The 14,770-nt window shown below is 39.7% G+C and overlaps 1 protein-coding gene across 4 annotated transcripts in view; it reads left to right on the plus strand.

The window, feature by feature from the left end:
• PHIP (PHIP subunit of CUL4-Ring ligase complex) overlaps positions 1-14,770 on the plus strand; it is a 118,859-nt gene that overhangs the window by 13,866 nt on the left and 90,223 nt on the right. For all 4 annotated transcript variants that reach the window (XM_074819715.1, XM_074819716.1, XM_074819717.1 and 1 more), the window contains exon 7: positions 8,664-8,824. In XM_074819715.1, the coding sequence (XP_074675816.1) occupies positions 8,664-8,824 (161 nt within the window). The remainder of the gene's footprint in view (positions 1-8,663; positions 8,825-14,770) is intronic.

Here is a 14,770-nt window from a genome sequence, read left to right on the forward strand (position 1 = left end):
ACCTTTTGCAGAGCACTGAATATTTTGCAAAATTACAGTTATTTCAACATGCCACTTTTTTCATGACCAATAATTTCCTTTTCCAAACATTGAGATAAGTGCTGGTAACTGAATATTTTCAACTGTGAAGTGTATTCAGATTTTTTTGGATGTCTGGTTCAGAGCTGTGTGTTGAAGCATTTGATTTTTTGACTTACCCTATTCTAATTTGATCCTCTCAAAATCATGAACTGGAATGACACTTCTTTTATAAATTGAGCTAGAAAATTTTGTTTCCTTAAATAACTTCTCAATTTTCCCTTGGGAAGGCTGTATGTTGTGTATTTGCCCAACAAAAAAAAATTTGGAACCTGTTATTCTTCAGGCTGTATGTATTTTGGGTGGAGAACGCACTAATGGTTGAGGAACAGTAAAGGTACTGAAGCCTTTCTATCTTGTGCAGGAAAACTGAATTTACATTTCAGTGAACATACAGAAGTAGTCATTTGGTTCCTAGCCTGATGAATCAGTGCAATTATGATGCTGATGGGATGTTCTTTAGAATTAAATTTTTGTGTATGTTGTGCCAGCTGCCTTGTAGGTAGCTGTCTTATATGCAGTTAAAATACATCGGTACAAAATTTTTCTCCAGAAAACTACAGAATATCTGTAGAAGATAATAAAAGAGAAACAAAAATTGGATACAGAATAATCTTTGTCCATTTGCTGTCACTTGTGCAACATATCTTATAAAAAGTTGCTGAAGTGCTTAATTAAGAACAAAGAGCTATGTCATATGCTAATTTGCTTTGTTAAAGGTCCTGTCTTCTTGGATGCAGAAACAGAAAAAGAATTTTTCAGTAATGTTCAGGGGCTGCTGAAAAAGCACAGAACCAAAGCATAAAGCTTTGAGGGCTTTGAGCTCAAGGCTCTTGAGGAAGGAAGCTGGCCACTCAGGTGTGAAGACCTGAATGAGATTAGCAGTTAGCCCCAGACAACAAAGAATATTTTTCTTCACCAGTGAATATATCTGCCTTTCAAAAAAATATTTCATGGTCTTGCTGAATAGTCCACTTCAGGAAAAATTCTGAGGCATTTTGCACTTTTTTCGCTGTTTCTTTATTAAATGATGCTGCTGTTTTGGTTGTAAAGAGAATGTGATGTTCTGAAAGTGGTGTAGATATCTGTTTTTAGAACTATAGTAGATACTTTAGGCCTAAAAACTAACCTAAGAGTACTTCATTAACTATATTATTCTGTTAATTATAGTAAAAAAACTAAAAGAAAAGACCACCTTGTGTTAAAGGATCTGTGTAAAAGTAACATCTTCTTACACGTTTATTCAAGTCTAAAGTGAATAATACTGAAGTAAATGACTACTTGTTATTCAAGAAGAAATGAGCTATAGAAGTCTTCTGGAACTTTGAATAAAATAAGAACTGAATAAATATATAGCGAAAGCAAGTGGGATTGCATTGAAGTCAGGGAACAGTTCGGAAATGCTTGAGATTGTATAGCTCTCATTTGTTTTTACCTTCTGCCTTTCAAAACATCTCGCCTCCTACCTGTCTGAATTAGTATGGGTTGGCAGTTACTATCATTGAGCAAATTAATATTATATGTAAAGTTGTAGATGTCTGTAGAATTTTTATATTTTCAGAAATGTTCCAGTGAGGAGTCTGTATACTTTTACCTTCATGAAATGCCCAGAGACAAGTTCTGGCTTGATGAAATTGCGGGCTTAACCACTTTACTTGGTTGACAATGACCTTAAGCCAGGAGACTTAGAGTACTACATAGAGTTTATAAGTTGAACAGAAAAATGGTAGGAAGGTAGAAGTTAATTCAAGCTGCTTTTTTGATCTTTGACATATTTACAGAAGGGGTTAAAAAACCACCCAAAACCCAAAACTGAGTGCTTGATACATCTAGTCTTATTAGCTTGGAGAGTGAAAGGAGTCGTCTAGCGGTCTCTCATTACTATTTTTAACAGCTCTGAATGCCTTGGTATTCATTAGAGGCATGTCTAGCCTCTCAGCTTAATGAAACTCGATTCAATATGGGTAAGAGTTGTAAGTGAAGTATATTCTTTAGGTGTCCTTCCAGGTTTCTTCTGAATCTGGTTCTATTTTTGTGCGAATGGAGGGTGAATAAAAGTGGATTCTGTCTTCAGAGTAGAACTTTCATTAGTTAAATAAACTCCAGAAAGGAAGAAAACGAATGATAAACCATAATGATTTTTGTGTGTGCTTTTTTAAAATGTAAATTATACTTGGTACAAAAATAAATTGGATTTATCACTGACTCGTGTATAAGGCAGATTACTATCCCTCATCTTTATGGCATATTTCATGTTCCAGGATAAGACCATGTAAATAAGACGATGGAATCAGTAACTTTCATTAAACTAAAATAAGAAACCCAAGGGAAAAAAAAAAAACCCAGCATGGCTAATGCTGCCATATTGTTCAGACTCCCAAATTTCTCTTACTTCTGCAGATCACTGGTTTTCTCTGAGCTGCTTGTTCTATTTTGGGTGGGGAGTGAGTTAGAGACGTTCTAAAGCTTTGAGGGCATTCAGCTGGTGCCTGTTGCATGTCTTTTGAGTGGGAGAAAAATCTATACCCTTTCATAAGTTCCACTGAGAACTCCCACCACTATACCTTCATCAGCTTTATGTTTGATTTTTAAATTGTTCTGAGGGGCACAAACAAATACGGTGATCTTGACTCTTGGAGATGTGTGGTTTTCAGATTAAGGTTGTTGCAGCAATGAATTGTAACACTAGAAGTGAGATGTTAAAAAAGCAAAGTTCTATTTTACTGAGTTGGTTTAGGAGCCCAACTCTCCATTCACACTTTATGTTCCTGAGTGGCCCTTATAAAAAAGGAATTTAAACTCTTACTTCTAGAGCTTAAGGTTAGAACCTTTGGGTAAAGAATGACATGTTTCTCACCCTACCACCCTCTTTTTCCTTTCTTCTTCTCCCCCCCCCCCCTTCCTTTTCCCTCTCCTTCCCCCCCCTTTTCCTTTTTCTTCCCCTTTCCGCCCCCGCTTTTCCTTTTTCTTCCCCTTTCCGCCCCCGCTTTTCCTTTTTCTTCCCCTTTCCGCCCCCGCTTTTCCTTTTTCTTCCCCTTTCCGCCCCCCTTTTCCTTTTTCTTCCCCTTTCTGCCCCCCCTTTCCTTTTTCTTCCCCTTTCTGCCCCCCCCTTTCCCTTTTTTCCCTTTTCCTCTCTTTTTTTTATTTCTTCTGGTAAAAGGTCCTGAACAACTTGTTGTATTTGACCCTGCTTTCAAAGGAGGATTAGATGATTTTTAGAGGTCCCTTCCAACTTCAACCATTCTGTGATTCTGCAGTAATAAAAGTCAAAGTTCTGGCATTATATCTGGTGCGACACATGAAGGGAGCACAAAAAGGGCTTCTACAGGTCTTATCAGCAGCAGAAGGAACAGTAGGGCCTGCTGCTGAATAGGGCAGGGGACCTGGTGCCAAAAGACCTGGACAAGCTGAGGTATTCAGTGCCCTCTTGGCCTGTGTCTTCATGGGTAATACCAGCCTAGGGCCACTCTTGATTATGGTTGAAATGTTCATGGTGGTCAGGAGAGCTTCCTGAGGACTGGAAGAGAACAAACGTCACACTGTCTTGAAGTAGGGCAAGAAGGAGATTCTGATGAAGTAAAGGTGGGTCCTCCGTGCCTCAGTCCTTGGGGAAGTGATGAAGCAAATACTCCTGGAAGCCAGCATACTAAGGACAAGAATGGTTGAGGATAGTTGGCAGTGATCTGTGAAGGAGAAGTCATGCATGACTAGCCTGATAGCCTTTTAAATGAGATGAGTGGCTCGGAGGATGAGGGGACAGTAGTGACTGTTGTTTATCCTGACTTCAGCAAGACTTTGTAAACTGGCTCCCATTCTCACTGACAAACTGGTAAGATATGGGCAGAAATGCTGGGCTCAAAGGGTTGTGATCAGCAGAATGAATTCCAGTGACTGGCACGAGGGCCAGTCACTAATGGTGTACTCCAAGGGTTGATGCTAGAGCCAGCACTGTTCAGCATCTTCACTAATAACCTGGATGATGAAACATGAAGTTTTGCAGACAATGCAAAACTAGGAGGAGTGATTGATGGATCAAATCGTCTGTGCTGCCATTCAGTGAGGACCTTGACAGGCTGGAGAAATGGGTCAACAGGAATCTGATGAAGTTCCACAAAGAGAAGTGCAAAAGTCTTGCCCTTGGGCAGGAGTAATGTCATGCACCACTGGACATTGGGAGCTGACCGGCTGGAAAGCAGCTTTGTAGAAAATGAGCTCACTGTTCTGGTGTTGAACGTGTCAGACGTTGAGTCTACAGTGTGCCCTTGGACACAAAAACCAAGCAGCATCCTGTGCTGCTGGAGGCCGTGCGTTGGTGTTAGGTTGAGGGTGTTCCTTTCCTTCTATTCAGTGCAGGTGAGATCACACCTGCAGTGCTGGGTCTGGCTCTGGGCTGCTCAGAACAAGAAATACATGGACAGGCTGGAGCTAGTCTAGCAAAGGACCAGGAAGATGATGAAGGGATTGAGGTATCTGTCATACAAGGAGAAGCCAAGAGAGCTGGGATTGTTTAGCCTTGAGAGGAGAAAGCATGGGGGCGGGGTCACCAGTGGGTATAAATACCTGAATGGGAGGGTGTTACGAAGGTGGAGCCAGACTCTTCTCATTCATACCTACTGACGTGAGAGAGGCCATGAACACAAATTGAAATAGAGGAACTTCAATTTAAATATAAGAAAATACCTTTTGGGAGTCATCAAAACTCTGACACAGGTTGCCCAGAGAGGTTGCAAAGTCTCCATCCTTGGAGATACTCAAAACCTGACTGGACACAGCCCTGAGTGACCTGCTCTAGCTGACCATGCTTGAGCAGTGGGGTTGGGCTACATGATCTTTAGAGGTTCCTTCCCACCTCAACCATTCTGTGGTTCTGTGACAGCAGACTATTTCAGTCTTTGAGGCTGGTCGTGTTGTGTGAAGATGAGCCCAGTTACCTAAAAACTAGAAGCCAATTCATTTTATTTGGAACCAATTGGTAAATAATAGCATCTTGAATGACAAAATCTGTGGCAAAGTGTGTTCTACATGTTCAAAACACCAACAAAACACGTGGCTTTTATAGGCATTGGTTGTTACTGATCAGTCAGCTTCATTATTAAGAAGAATCCTGATTTTGAAACCAAAATGTCATTTGGAAGTAACTGGTGGGTTATCATGCTGTGTTGCACAACCACTTATTAACATCTGCTTTTTTTGTTTGTTTTATATTTTATTTATTTGTTTATTTTAAAGCAGGGTGTTATGTGTGAGTAGCAGAGAGGCGTTTAAAGCTAAGTTGATACTAATTTCCTCGTTTGGCCAGGCATTGGATGGGAATTCTTTCTGTGCAGTGTCCACTTCACAGTGCCCTTCCAGCAAGAAGCAGGCAATTTCTGTCCTTTCATCCTTTCCACCCTTCTTCTCTTCATGTTGATTGACTTGCTGTAAGGCCTAACCAGCGCTATCTAACCCTTCCTGGGGTAAAGTCTCATCCTCCTTCCCTCCCTTATTATGTATGGTTTGTGGCTCCCACTGCAGCTGTTTAACTGCTTATACCTTACCCTGTGATGAATACCTTTGTTCATACCGACTCATTTGTGTGAGGCCAAGCAAAATTTAAGCAAAGACAGAAAACTGCTAATATGGCTAAAATAAGAGAGATATGAGACTTGCTGTCACAGGGTTTTCTAAAATCACCTTTTTTCCAAATGCAGTTAAAATCAAGCTAAAATAGAGACCACATAAGGCCTGACAAGCATTGGTGATAGGTATGGATAACAATCACTATAAAACCAAAGGCCTATAATTAGCACATAGGTGTTATTATTATTAATGGTTGGTAGCCTTTCTCACCTTGGCTTGCACCAGAAAAATCAATTTTATTGTTTGGCTGCAGGAATTTATTTTGAGAGACAGTTTTTACCTGTACTTGGGAGGAAAAAAATAAATGCGACTGGGCTAGCAAAGCGTGCAGGTGACACACTGAACTTGTCAGTGTTTGGAATAAAAAGTGGTAAATAGGTTAGTTAAAGAAATCAAGCTGGATCACTTGGCAAAGTCAGTGAGAGTAAATATAAATAGTTAAATGGAGGGGCATATTGAAGAACAAGGGTGGATGCGAGAATTTAGTTTAAAACAACAATCAAAAAAGCCAGTCTGAGAAGTATTTTTAAAATTATATGTTTATGGACAGTGTTCAAATGTGCAGGAGATTGATTCTTCCCCTTCCCTGCTGCCAATTGCATGATTTTAGTAAAATATTTTCTTACAATGGAATGTAAGTTTGTAATACTGATTTCTTCCATGTCAAATTACTTTTTAATTAATTAATTCTATTTTTAACCAGTTTTGGGGTTTTTTGTATGTTTTAAGTTTTGATCAAGGCCAAAGAGTGAGATGGATCCCAGGGTTTTTTTTTTCGGTATCGCAGTGTTGCCTCATATTTCCTCCAGTAGGTTGATGGTTACAGAAGAAGGGGTCTTCTCACCTGTTGAGTTTCCCAGGGACATGTGAACTAGTAGCAAGCTGCCTATTAACACTTCACACCAGCAAGAATATCATCAGGAATACTGGCTTAGGTTCTGTTAAACTTCACGTTCTTCAGTGATTTAAAAAAAACAAAACCAACAAAAAAACCCTGAAAACACCCCCCAAAACCTGAAATTTCTCTCAAGTACTTTAAAAGGTTTTTCATAAATCCAGATGTGTATTAAAAATTACATGCTTACATGAAGTCACTGGTTGTTTTAACCTAAAGAGTCTGCTTACGCTTTTGGTTTATTGACAGAATATCTCTGCAAATTAAACTTCTGGTTAAGGTTTTTTCCCTTTTTGTGAGCTATGGTTTTGGCATTGCTAGCAGCTGATTTCCAACAACCATCTCCATTTTACATTAAGAGCAAAGAAAAGGTAAGTTCTGAGTAGGTTGAGGTTATTGTGTAAGCTCACTTCACTATTGTGACAAAGACCTTCTCTGTTCTGTTTGTGTGTGTTTGGGGTTTTTTGTTTGGGGTTTTTTTGCGGAGGGAGGTGGGGTTTTTTTAACTGTAGGATGATTTGTCAGAAACCAAAACTAGATTTATCTTGTGACTGAACTAATCTTGGTTTCCTGCTGTTCTAAAGTAGACTGTTGGCAAGGAAAAGCTTTGTCATAAAGCACGTGCAGCTGCATCTTTTTCTTGTATAAGGGAAGGGTGAAGAGGATATAGTAAAGCCTTAAGGGAGTAGTGGCACATTGACTAAGTGCCTTGCTTCACAGCTAATGATTCTTCTCCTTCACAAACCATCTCAAACTAGGAGAACTTCCTTGAGTCCTTGGGCTACATAGGCAGTTAACTGAAATGTTTCAGGGCTGTTCTTATGGCCTGAGTCCAATGGGCTTGGCAGTTGTCCATACCACTAAGTGCTTTTGCTTCTTATAGAGTAGCTACAATCCAGGTTGCATATTTAATGTAGTTTGACCTGTGCTGACTCATGAATCAGTGTTTGGTTGGTCTGGACCAAAACCAAGCAGTGTGAGGTGTGTAGCTGTTTCACAGGTGCTAGGGAGTGAATGGGGTTCAGTGCCCTGACCCCTGCTCTGGTCCTGCTCAGTTCACTAGTACAGGCAGAGCCTTGGTCACGTGTAAAAGAAAGAATGGCTAACCAGAGTAGTAATGACAGTGTCTTGTTTTTCATGTGTCTGTAGTGCTGTGGACATTGTTGGGCATTTATGTTTTTACTTTTCATGTATTCAGGAGCTGGAGATCTGCATATATTACCTGGTTTATCACAATTCTGTGGAACATAAAATGTATCGCCATTGCCGTTCTTTGATCTAATGATTATATGGGGAGCTGTTTGACTAATGTCTATGTATCCATGCATGTAAGCATTATACTCTGTTGCTTTATCATTGCATGAGTAGCAGTTTAAAATTAGTAACACTGAGCTTTACTTTTTTTTACTGGAGTTCTCGATGGAAGATTTCCATTTCGTTAAAACAAAGTAGATTCCTGCTTCTGGACCTTCTTAGTTTTTAAACTTGGAAAAAAACCCCAAACCCTTTGAACAAAGTTCTGTTAGTCAAAATCAGATTTTTCTGTAAGGTTCTGGCAAATTTGTATTTGGGTTGTTTTTTTGTTTGTTTAGCTGTAGTGGGTAGCAATATTCTTCAAAAAATAAATTGTCTTGCAAGTGGTGGATAAATGATTGATTGTGTAGACCTCAAAAAGCAGGTTGCCTTGGAGAAGATTTGAATGTTTGCTGATCTTCAGTTAATAGTGATGTGGAAGCTCTTAGGCTTGTTGCATTTGAGGTAGTTTACTCCTCCATGGAAGCTGCCTCAATCCTCTTGAATTTCTCACACTCGGTATAAAGTGAGAAGCATACGTTTGGGTACTTGTATTGCATCTTTATGCTCTGCCTCACAGTGTTTTGCATATGTCTATCATAAGCTACTTTTGTGTGTATTTTTCCCATACTAGGACAAAATGAGAGAATTACTATAGTAAGCTGTTCATATGGCAGATATTCCAGTGCTGAAATAAACTCTCCATCCTGGAGAAGTATTTTAGTTTATGAACTTAATAGAAATGTTGTCTCTTCTTTTTATTTTCCCCATTTGGTAGTGGATACCCTGTTTTCAAGAAAACTAAACGGAAAATACAGACTTGAACGCCTTGTTCCAACTGCAGTCTATCAACATATGAAGATGCACAAACGAATTTTAGGACACTTATCTTCTGTATACTGTGTAACTTTTGATCGGACTGGCAGGCGAATATTTACTGTAAGTACAAAATTTTATTTTTGTAGATACTTTTTCAAGAACAGATAGCATGTCATCTAATGATTTCCAAAAACTAAATGTACTGATGTTGTGTATCAAGAGCAGATAAATAAATGCTTTATTTCTGCTACTCTTGTGCTTTTTTAATAACCGTGCTGGTTTGCATGTTAAAATAGTTTTGGCGTACATGTCTTAAGGCTGTGATGGTGATGGTGATCTTAAGATGTGATGGTGATTGCTGATCTGTGTAGTTCAGTCAAACTCGGGTTATTTTCAGTGGAAAGGAATCGCCCTATGTAGATTCTTTCCTCTGGACTTGTTTTCTCTAGTGAAAACATAAGCAAAAGAATGACCACCACTACAGAATTTGATTGGGAAGTCAGAGAGAACATCAATATATAATTAAAGAGTATTTTGACTCTTTTCTATAAATCTGAAGCATGACTATTAATCATCTGACACTACACTTAGATTGAAGGAAACGAGAAAGCTGAAAATTCACATGGTGTGTTGTAACAAATGGCTCATAAGGAATTGCCTTTATGAGATCCTAGTAACTTTTTTTTTAAACTGGTGTTCTTAGTATTTTTAACTATTTAGTTTTTGTTGTTAAAAAATATAAATACTAGATGGATGTCTGAAATCACTGCTGAAATTGCAAGTTTCCTAAGGAATGGGAATTCATAAAACCAGATATGTGTCAGTGTAATTTGGATTTCTTGGTAAATAGTCAATTTTAGTAGAGGCAGAGATCTCTTAAATATGCACCTTGTGCCAGTCTGGGACACTTTGGCTGCATTTATTACCTTCCCACAAACACTGGATGTAATTGATACCTTTGTGTATCAAGGAGATTGATTATGTCTTTTCTAACCTCATGGCAGGTAACTCGAACAATGCAGGTGGAAGTACAGTTCAGTTCTTCTACTTTATGTATTGCAGTCCTATCTTCTAAAATTCTTTCAAGGCGGTTGTAAATAATTCACCCTTTCACCCACACACATTTTACTTTGTTGTATGGAGGCATGTGTGGTTGCAGGGATATGGGACACTTGCAGTGTTTTGAACAGACCTGTTTATTTGTTCACTTGCTACTTTAGGCATAACAGAGACTTTTTTCATACTCCTTTAGATTTCATCAGCAAGCTAAGTCCCTCAGTAGTCATAGGCATTAAATTCTTATGCCCTGTAGTTTATGCATGATTAACCTGTCAGGAAAAGGGCTCTATTGTGGGTTTATTTTATGTGACATGGCAGAATGGAGTAGAGATTTTATGTGTACCAAGTATAAAAATCACCTATGCTCACCCTGTTCACCTCTAAATAAAGACAACTTTGCTTCCTAGATGAAGTGCGTAAAACTCCTTGTTAAGGTCTTCTGACTCTCCATTTTCCTAAAACTTTCCCATGTCCCTGAAATCTTTCCTCTTCCAGAGATACACTAAACTTCCTCTTGGGTGCATCTTCAGTGATGATTCCTTGTTGCACATTCCCTTGCATTTTGCAGTCTGATTTAAAAGTGATTAAAGAGAGAGAATTCTCTTGACTGTAACAGCAATTTGTTTCCAAAAGGAAAGTAGAAGAACCTGAAATAAAATGCGGGAGCGATACTGCTTCTGCAACTTCAGGGCTTTCCTGGCAGTCCTTCGCTGACAGATACGCTGGTGTCCTGGTATTATTGCTTGAAAAAGGTCTCAGTTTAGATCATGATTGCTTCAATCTAGTGTTAAATAAAGTGTCCATAGAAATTAATTGAGGCTGGTGAATTTTCATTTTGGAGGATCTGGGACAGAACTTCTTACCTCTGTGTTCTCAGGCAAATCCAGTGTTATTTGTATAGATGTTTTAGGTGGTTGTTGGCAAATGGAGAACAAATGGGTCATATTCTACGTTACAGTAAAATCCAAGTTGCTGTAGCTGGCGTGATGTAGTCAGTTGACAAACAGTCATGAACTGCTTTTGTTGTAATTGCGTTTGTATAATGAAACGGTGCCAATTCTTTCAATCTAGACCACTACAATTTCTAAAGTCTCTAGTGTAGTAAGTAGAAACAGGAATTTATAATAAAAAGTAAGCCAAACTTCATTCCAGACGTGCCTGTTGTCAGCATGTACATTTGCAGGCATCAGTAGGGAATCATTCTTGCTCTGTTTTTACTCTACAACCTCCAGCATTCAGTGTGACATGAGCTAGATAAGAGGTTGTTTCGGATTTATAATTGGTTCTAGAAGATGCATCATAACTGTTTCCTTTTCCTTCTGACCTCTGAAGGATTGAAAGCCTCTAAATTCAAGGTCTCTCTATGTTCTGCTTCAAATTAAAAGGGAAAGAAAGTGATCTCAGCACACTTTTGAGTCATACTCTCCTGGGAGATGTTATCTTTGCTAGGAAGAAGATGCTCTTAGTTTGCCTAAAGGCAGTGAAAACAGGACATTATGCAATTTTCCTACTAGCTAGTAGGTCCATACTGGGTTTGTGTGTCAGGGTTTTGGTAGCGGGGGAGCTACAGGGGTGGCTTCTGTGAGAAGCTGCTAGAAGCTTTCTCTGTGTCTGACAGAGCCAATGCCAGCTGGCTCCAAGACAGACCTGCCGCTGGCCAAGGCAATGGTGGTAGCACCTCTGTGATAACATGTTTAAGAAGGGGAAGAAAACTGCTGTGCAACAGCAACTGCAGCTGGAGAGAGGAGTGAGCATATGTGAGAGAAACAACCCTGCAGACACCAAGGTCACTGAAGGAGAAGGAGGAGGTGCTCCAGGTGCTGGAGCAGAGATTCTCCTGCAGCCAGTGGTGAAGACCGTGGTGAGGCAGGCTGTGCCCCGGCAGCCCATGGAGGTTAATGGAGGAGCAGATCTCCACCTGCAGCCCGGGGAGGACCCCATGCCGGAAGAGGTGGATACACCCAAAGGAGGCTGTGACCCCGTGGGAAGCCCACACTGGAGCAGGCTCCTGGCAGGACCTGTGGACCTGTGGAGAGAGGAGCCCACAGTGGAGCAGGTTTGCTGGCAGGACTTGTGACCCCATGGAAGGGACCCACACTGGAGCAGTCTGTTCCTGAAGGACTGCACCCCGTGGGAGGAACCCCATGTTGGATCAGGGGAAGAGTGTGAGGAGTCCTCCCCCTGAGGAGGAAGGAGCAGCAGAGACAAAGAGCGTGATGAACTGACCACAACACCCATTCCCCATCCCCCTGTGCTGCTGAGGGGGAGGACGAGGTAGAGAAAATTGGGAGTGAAGTTGAGCCCCGGAAGAAAGGATAGGTGGGGGGAAGGTGTTTTAAGATTTGGTTTTATTTTTCTTGTTACCCTACTCTGATTTGATTGGTAATAAATTAATTTCTCCAGGTCAAGTCTGTTTTGCCTGTGATGGTAATTGCTGAGTGATCTCTCCTTGTCCTTATCTCAACCCATGAGCCTTTCATTGTATTTTCGCTCCCCTGTTCAGCTGAGGAGGGAAGTGATAGAGTGGCTTTGGTGGGCACCTGAAGTCGAGCCAGGGCCAACCCGCTACAAGGTCATGCAATGACTGTTTCAATTTATATTCTTTTACGGATTTCGCAAGAGATTTATGAACATCAGCCTCTTGCCTGTATTTTTTCTGAATATACAAAAAAATTCTTTACGTACAAACTGGGTTGTCTTAGTAATTTAGGCTTTTTTTAATTAACTACAATTAAGGCATCTTTACTTGCAAAGACACAGCTAAAAGACATATCAGCCATCAGTGAAGAAAACCTAGTTATTTCAGAGATTGTATTATGGATCTCTTAAAAAGTATGACTTGTAGAACCCATGCACGGTAATAGAAACAAGCATTGTCTTCTCTGGTTCCTGCACTACTTAACTTTTTGACTGCAAAGAGGGATGGCCATCTCCTTTTTCCCACCTTTATCTTCCTGTGTCCTCTAAGGTTACTCTTTCTAGGGAATAATAAGCAGCATTGTGTAAAAGTCTCTGAGATTCCAACACAAGATTAATTTGTACGTTTCTTGGCAGTTTCATGTCAGCCCGCAAGTCTGTAATGCTAGGAAAGTAAACCAGTTTTACTCCATACCTTGGCAATGCTGTCATCAGTTCTCTCTTGGTGCTGAGCTTGTTCTGGGATTTACTTTTGACAAGTGCTTCTTAATAGACCCATAATTCTTAGCAGTTGTAGACATAACCTTGGAAACATGAGCTGTAGTGTAAGCCAATGCTCTTGCTAGCAGAACTGCAACAGTATTTTAAGAGTTGTGAATTGTCCCATTCAGTTCAGATAATCCCATGAATTTATTTGAACTCTTAATACTGTTATCATGCCAAGATGCTATAGAATTTACATTTTTACCTTAATCTTTTTTTCCTTCCTTTTTCTTTTTTTCCTTTTCTTTGGTTTCCTTTTTTGTTATTGAGACTTGCTAACAGTCATTTAATTTTTCTCTGCAGTGGCAATGTACAGCACATGCCTCTATAGCTATACTATAGCCAGCTGGTAGGGAGCAGGCTTGTTTTATGCTGATGTTCTTTCTTTTTGTCTCCTCTGCTTCTTGGGGTTTTTTAGTGGTGACTGCGCTTTTGAGAAGAACACACAAGCTGCTTCATACTCTTAAGTCCCATAACAGTAGAACAGAATGAGCTGATATTGTCGTTCAGATAATCATTGCCTTGAGTAGGTATAGAGTTTGAACCTTTTTGAAGCTTTAGATACAGAAGTGAAAATTTGAATCTAGAAACACAGGAACAGTTATGGAAATTGAGTGAGTAGCATGGGGAAAAAACCCCCAAATTTGAGTCCTTTTATTGAGTGGTCATATGTTTGTTTTAAGGAAGCAAAGGGTTTAAAATTGAATCTGCTTAGCACCTTACAAGCAGCGTTTAGAGAAAAAAAAGGGGCCCTTTTTCTCTAAACTGCTTATAGAGCTCTAAACAGCAAGTTTTCTAGTTCTGTTGTAAACCTGTGTTAACTGGTTCATTGGAATTGATTTGGAAGTGTGCATTACTGAGCTTGTTTCCTCTTTCTTTTTCCTTCTCTTTAGCCTCTCAGCAGCTTAGTAGAAGTGAATAAATCAAGCTATAAGTGAAACTAGCCTGTGTGTATATGGTTGTCACAAACATTTTGTGACTAAGCCAATAATTTAAACTTTTTTTAAAAACAAATAACACTGTGTGTCACTTTCAAGGTATTCAATATGAGTGAGATTTGGAGCCTTTTCAAAAGCATTAAATGCTAACAACTACCTTTAAATTCAGTTAAACAACTAAATTTAAGAGGTCCTCACATCTTCTTTCTTGTAGAAGTTCTGGGTAGGTAAGTATATTAATGGGAGGTCCCGAGTTCTACCTATTAATTAAAAGCTATTCCTGAAGGTTTTCTTTTAATTTCTTTTCATACAGGTATTTGAGCTGAGCTAAAAGTAGCAATAAAGGTAGAATAAAATACATAGTAGGTTCATTTATTGAGTCTTAGTTCAGTGGTTCTGAATCAAAAAAAGTCAGTGATCTAGAAGGAAATGGTCATTTCGAGAGTTTGATAAAGATTTTGAGAGAAAAGTAACAGGAGTTAGACTATTGAGTACTTGGTTTTCATATTCATACAGTCTAATATGGTGGGGCAACAAAGAGCAAAGACTGCAAACGCTTGTTACAGTTTGTAAGGATACAGTTTGAAGTTCTGAGGTAATTCAGAAGGACTCTTGAGGTTCATGCCTGTCCTGGTTTAGCCAGGATAGGGTTAAGTTTCCCCAGCAGTGGGGGGGAGCTCTAGCCGGGTTATTCAGATACCATGCTGACATCACATCTTGGTGGCGGGACAGTCGTGTACTGTGGGATTGGCTCTGTTATCACTGCTGTATTGGTAGAGATTTTGCTCTGTTCATTGTTATTACTGTTATTGTTATTGTTGTTGTTTGCTGCGTTGCTGTTGCACTGCTGTATTAAACCTTTCCTTATCTCAGTCTCGGGGCTTTGTAT

The sequence above is a fragment of the Strix aluco genome, chromosome 3, assembly GCF_031877795.1.
Source record: "Strix aluco isolate bStrAlu1 chromosome 3, bStrAlu1.hap1, whole genome shotgun sequence".
Classification (NCBI taxonomy): domain Eukaryota; kingdom Metazoa; phylum Chordata; class Aves; order Strigiformes; family Strigidae; genus Strix; species Strix aluco.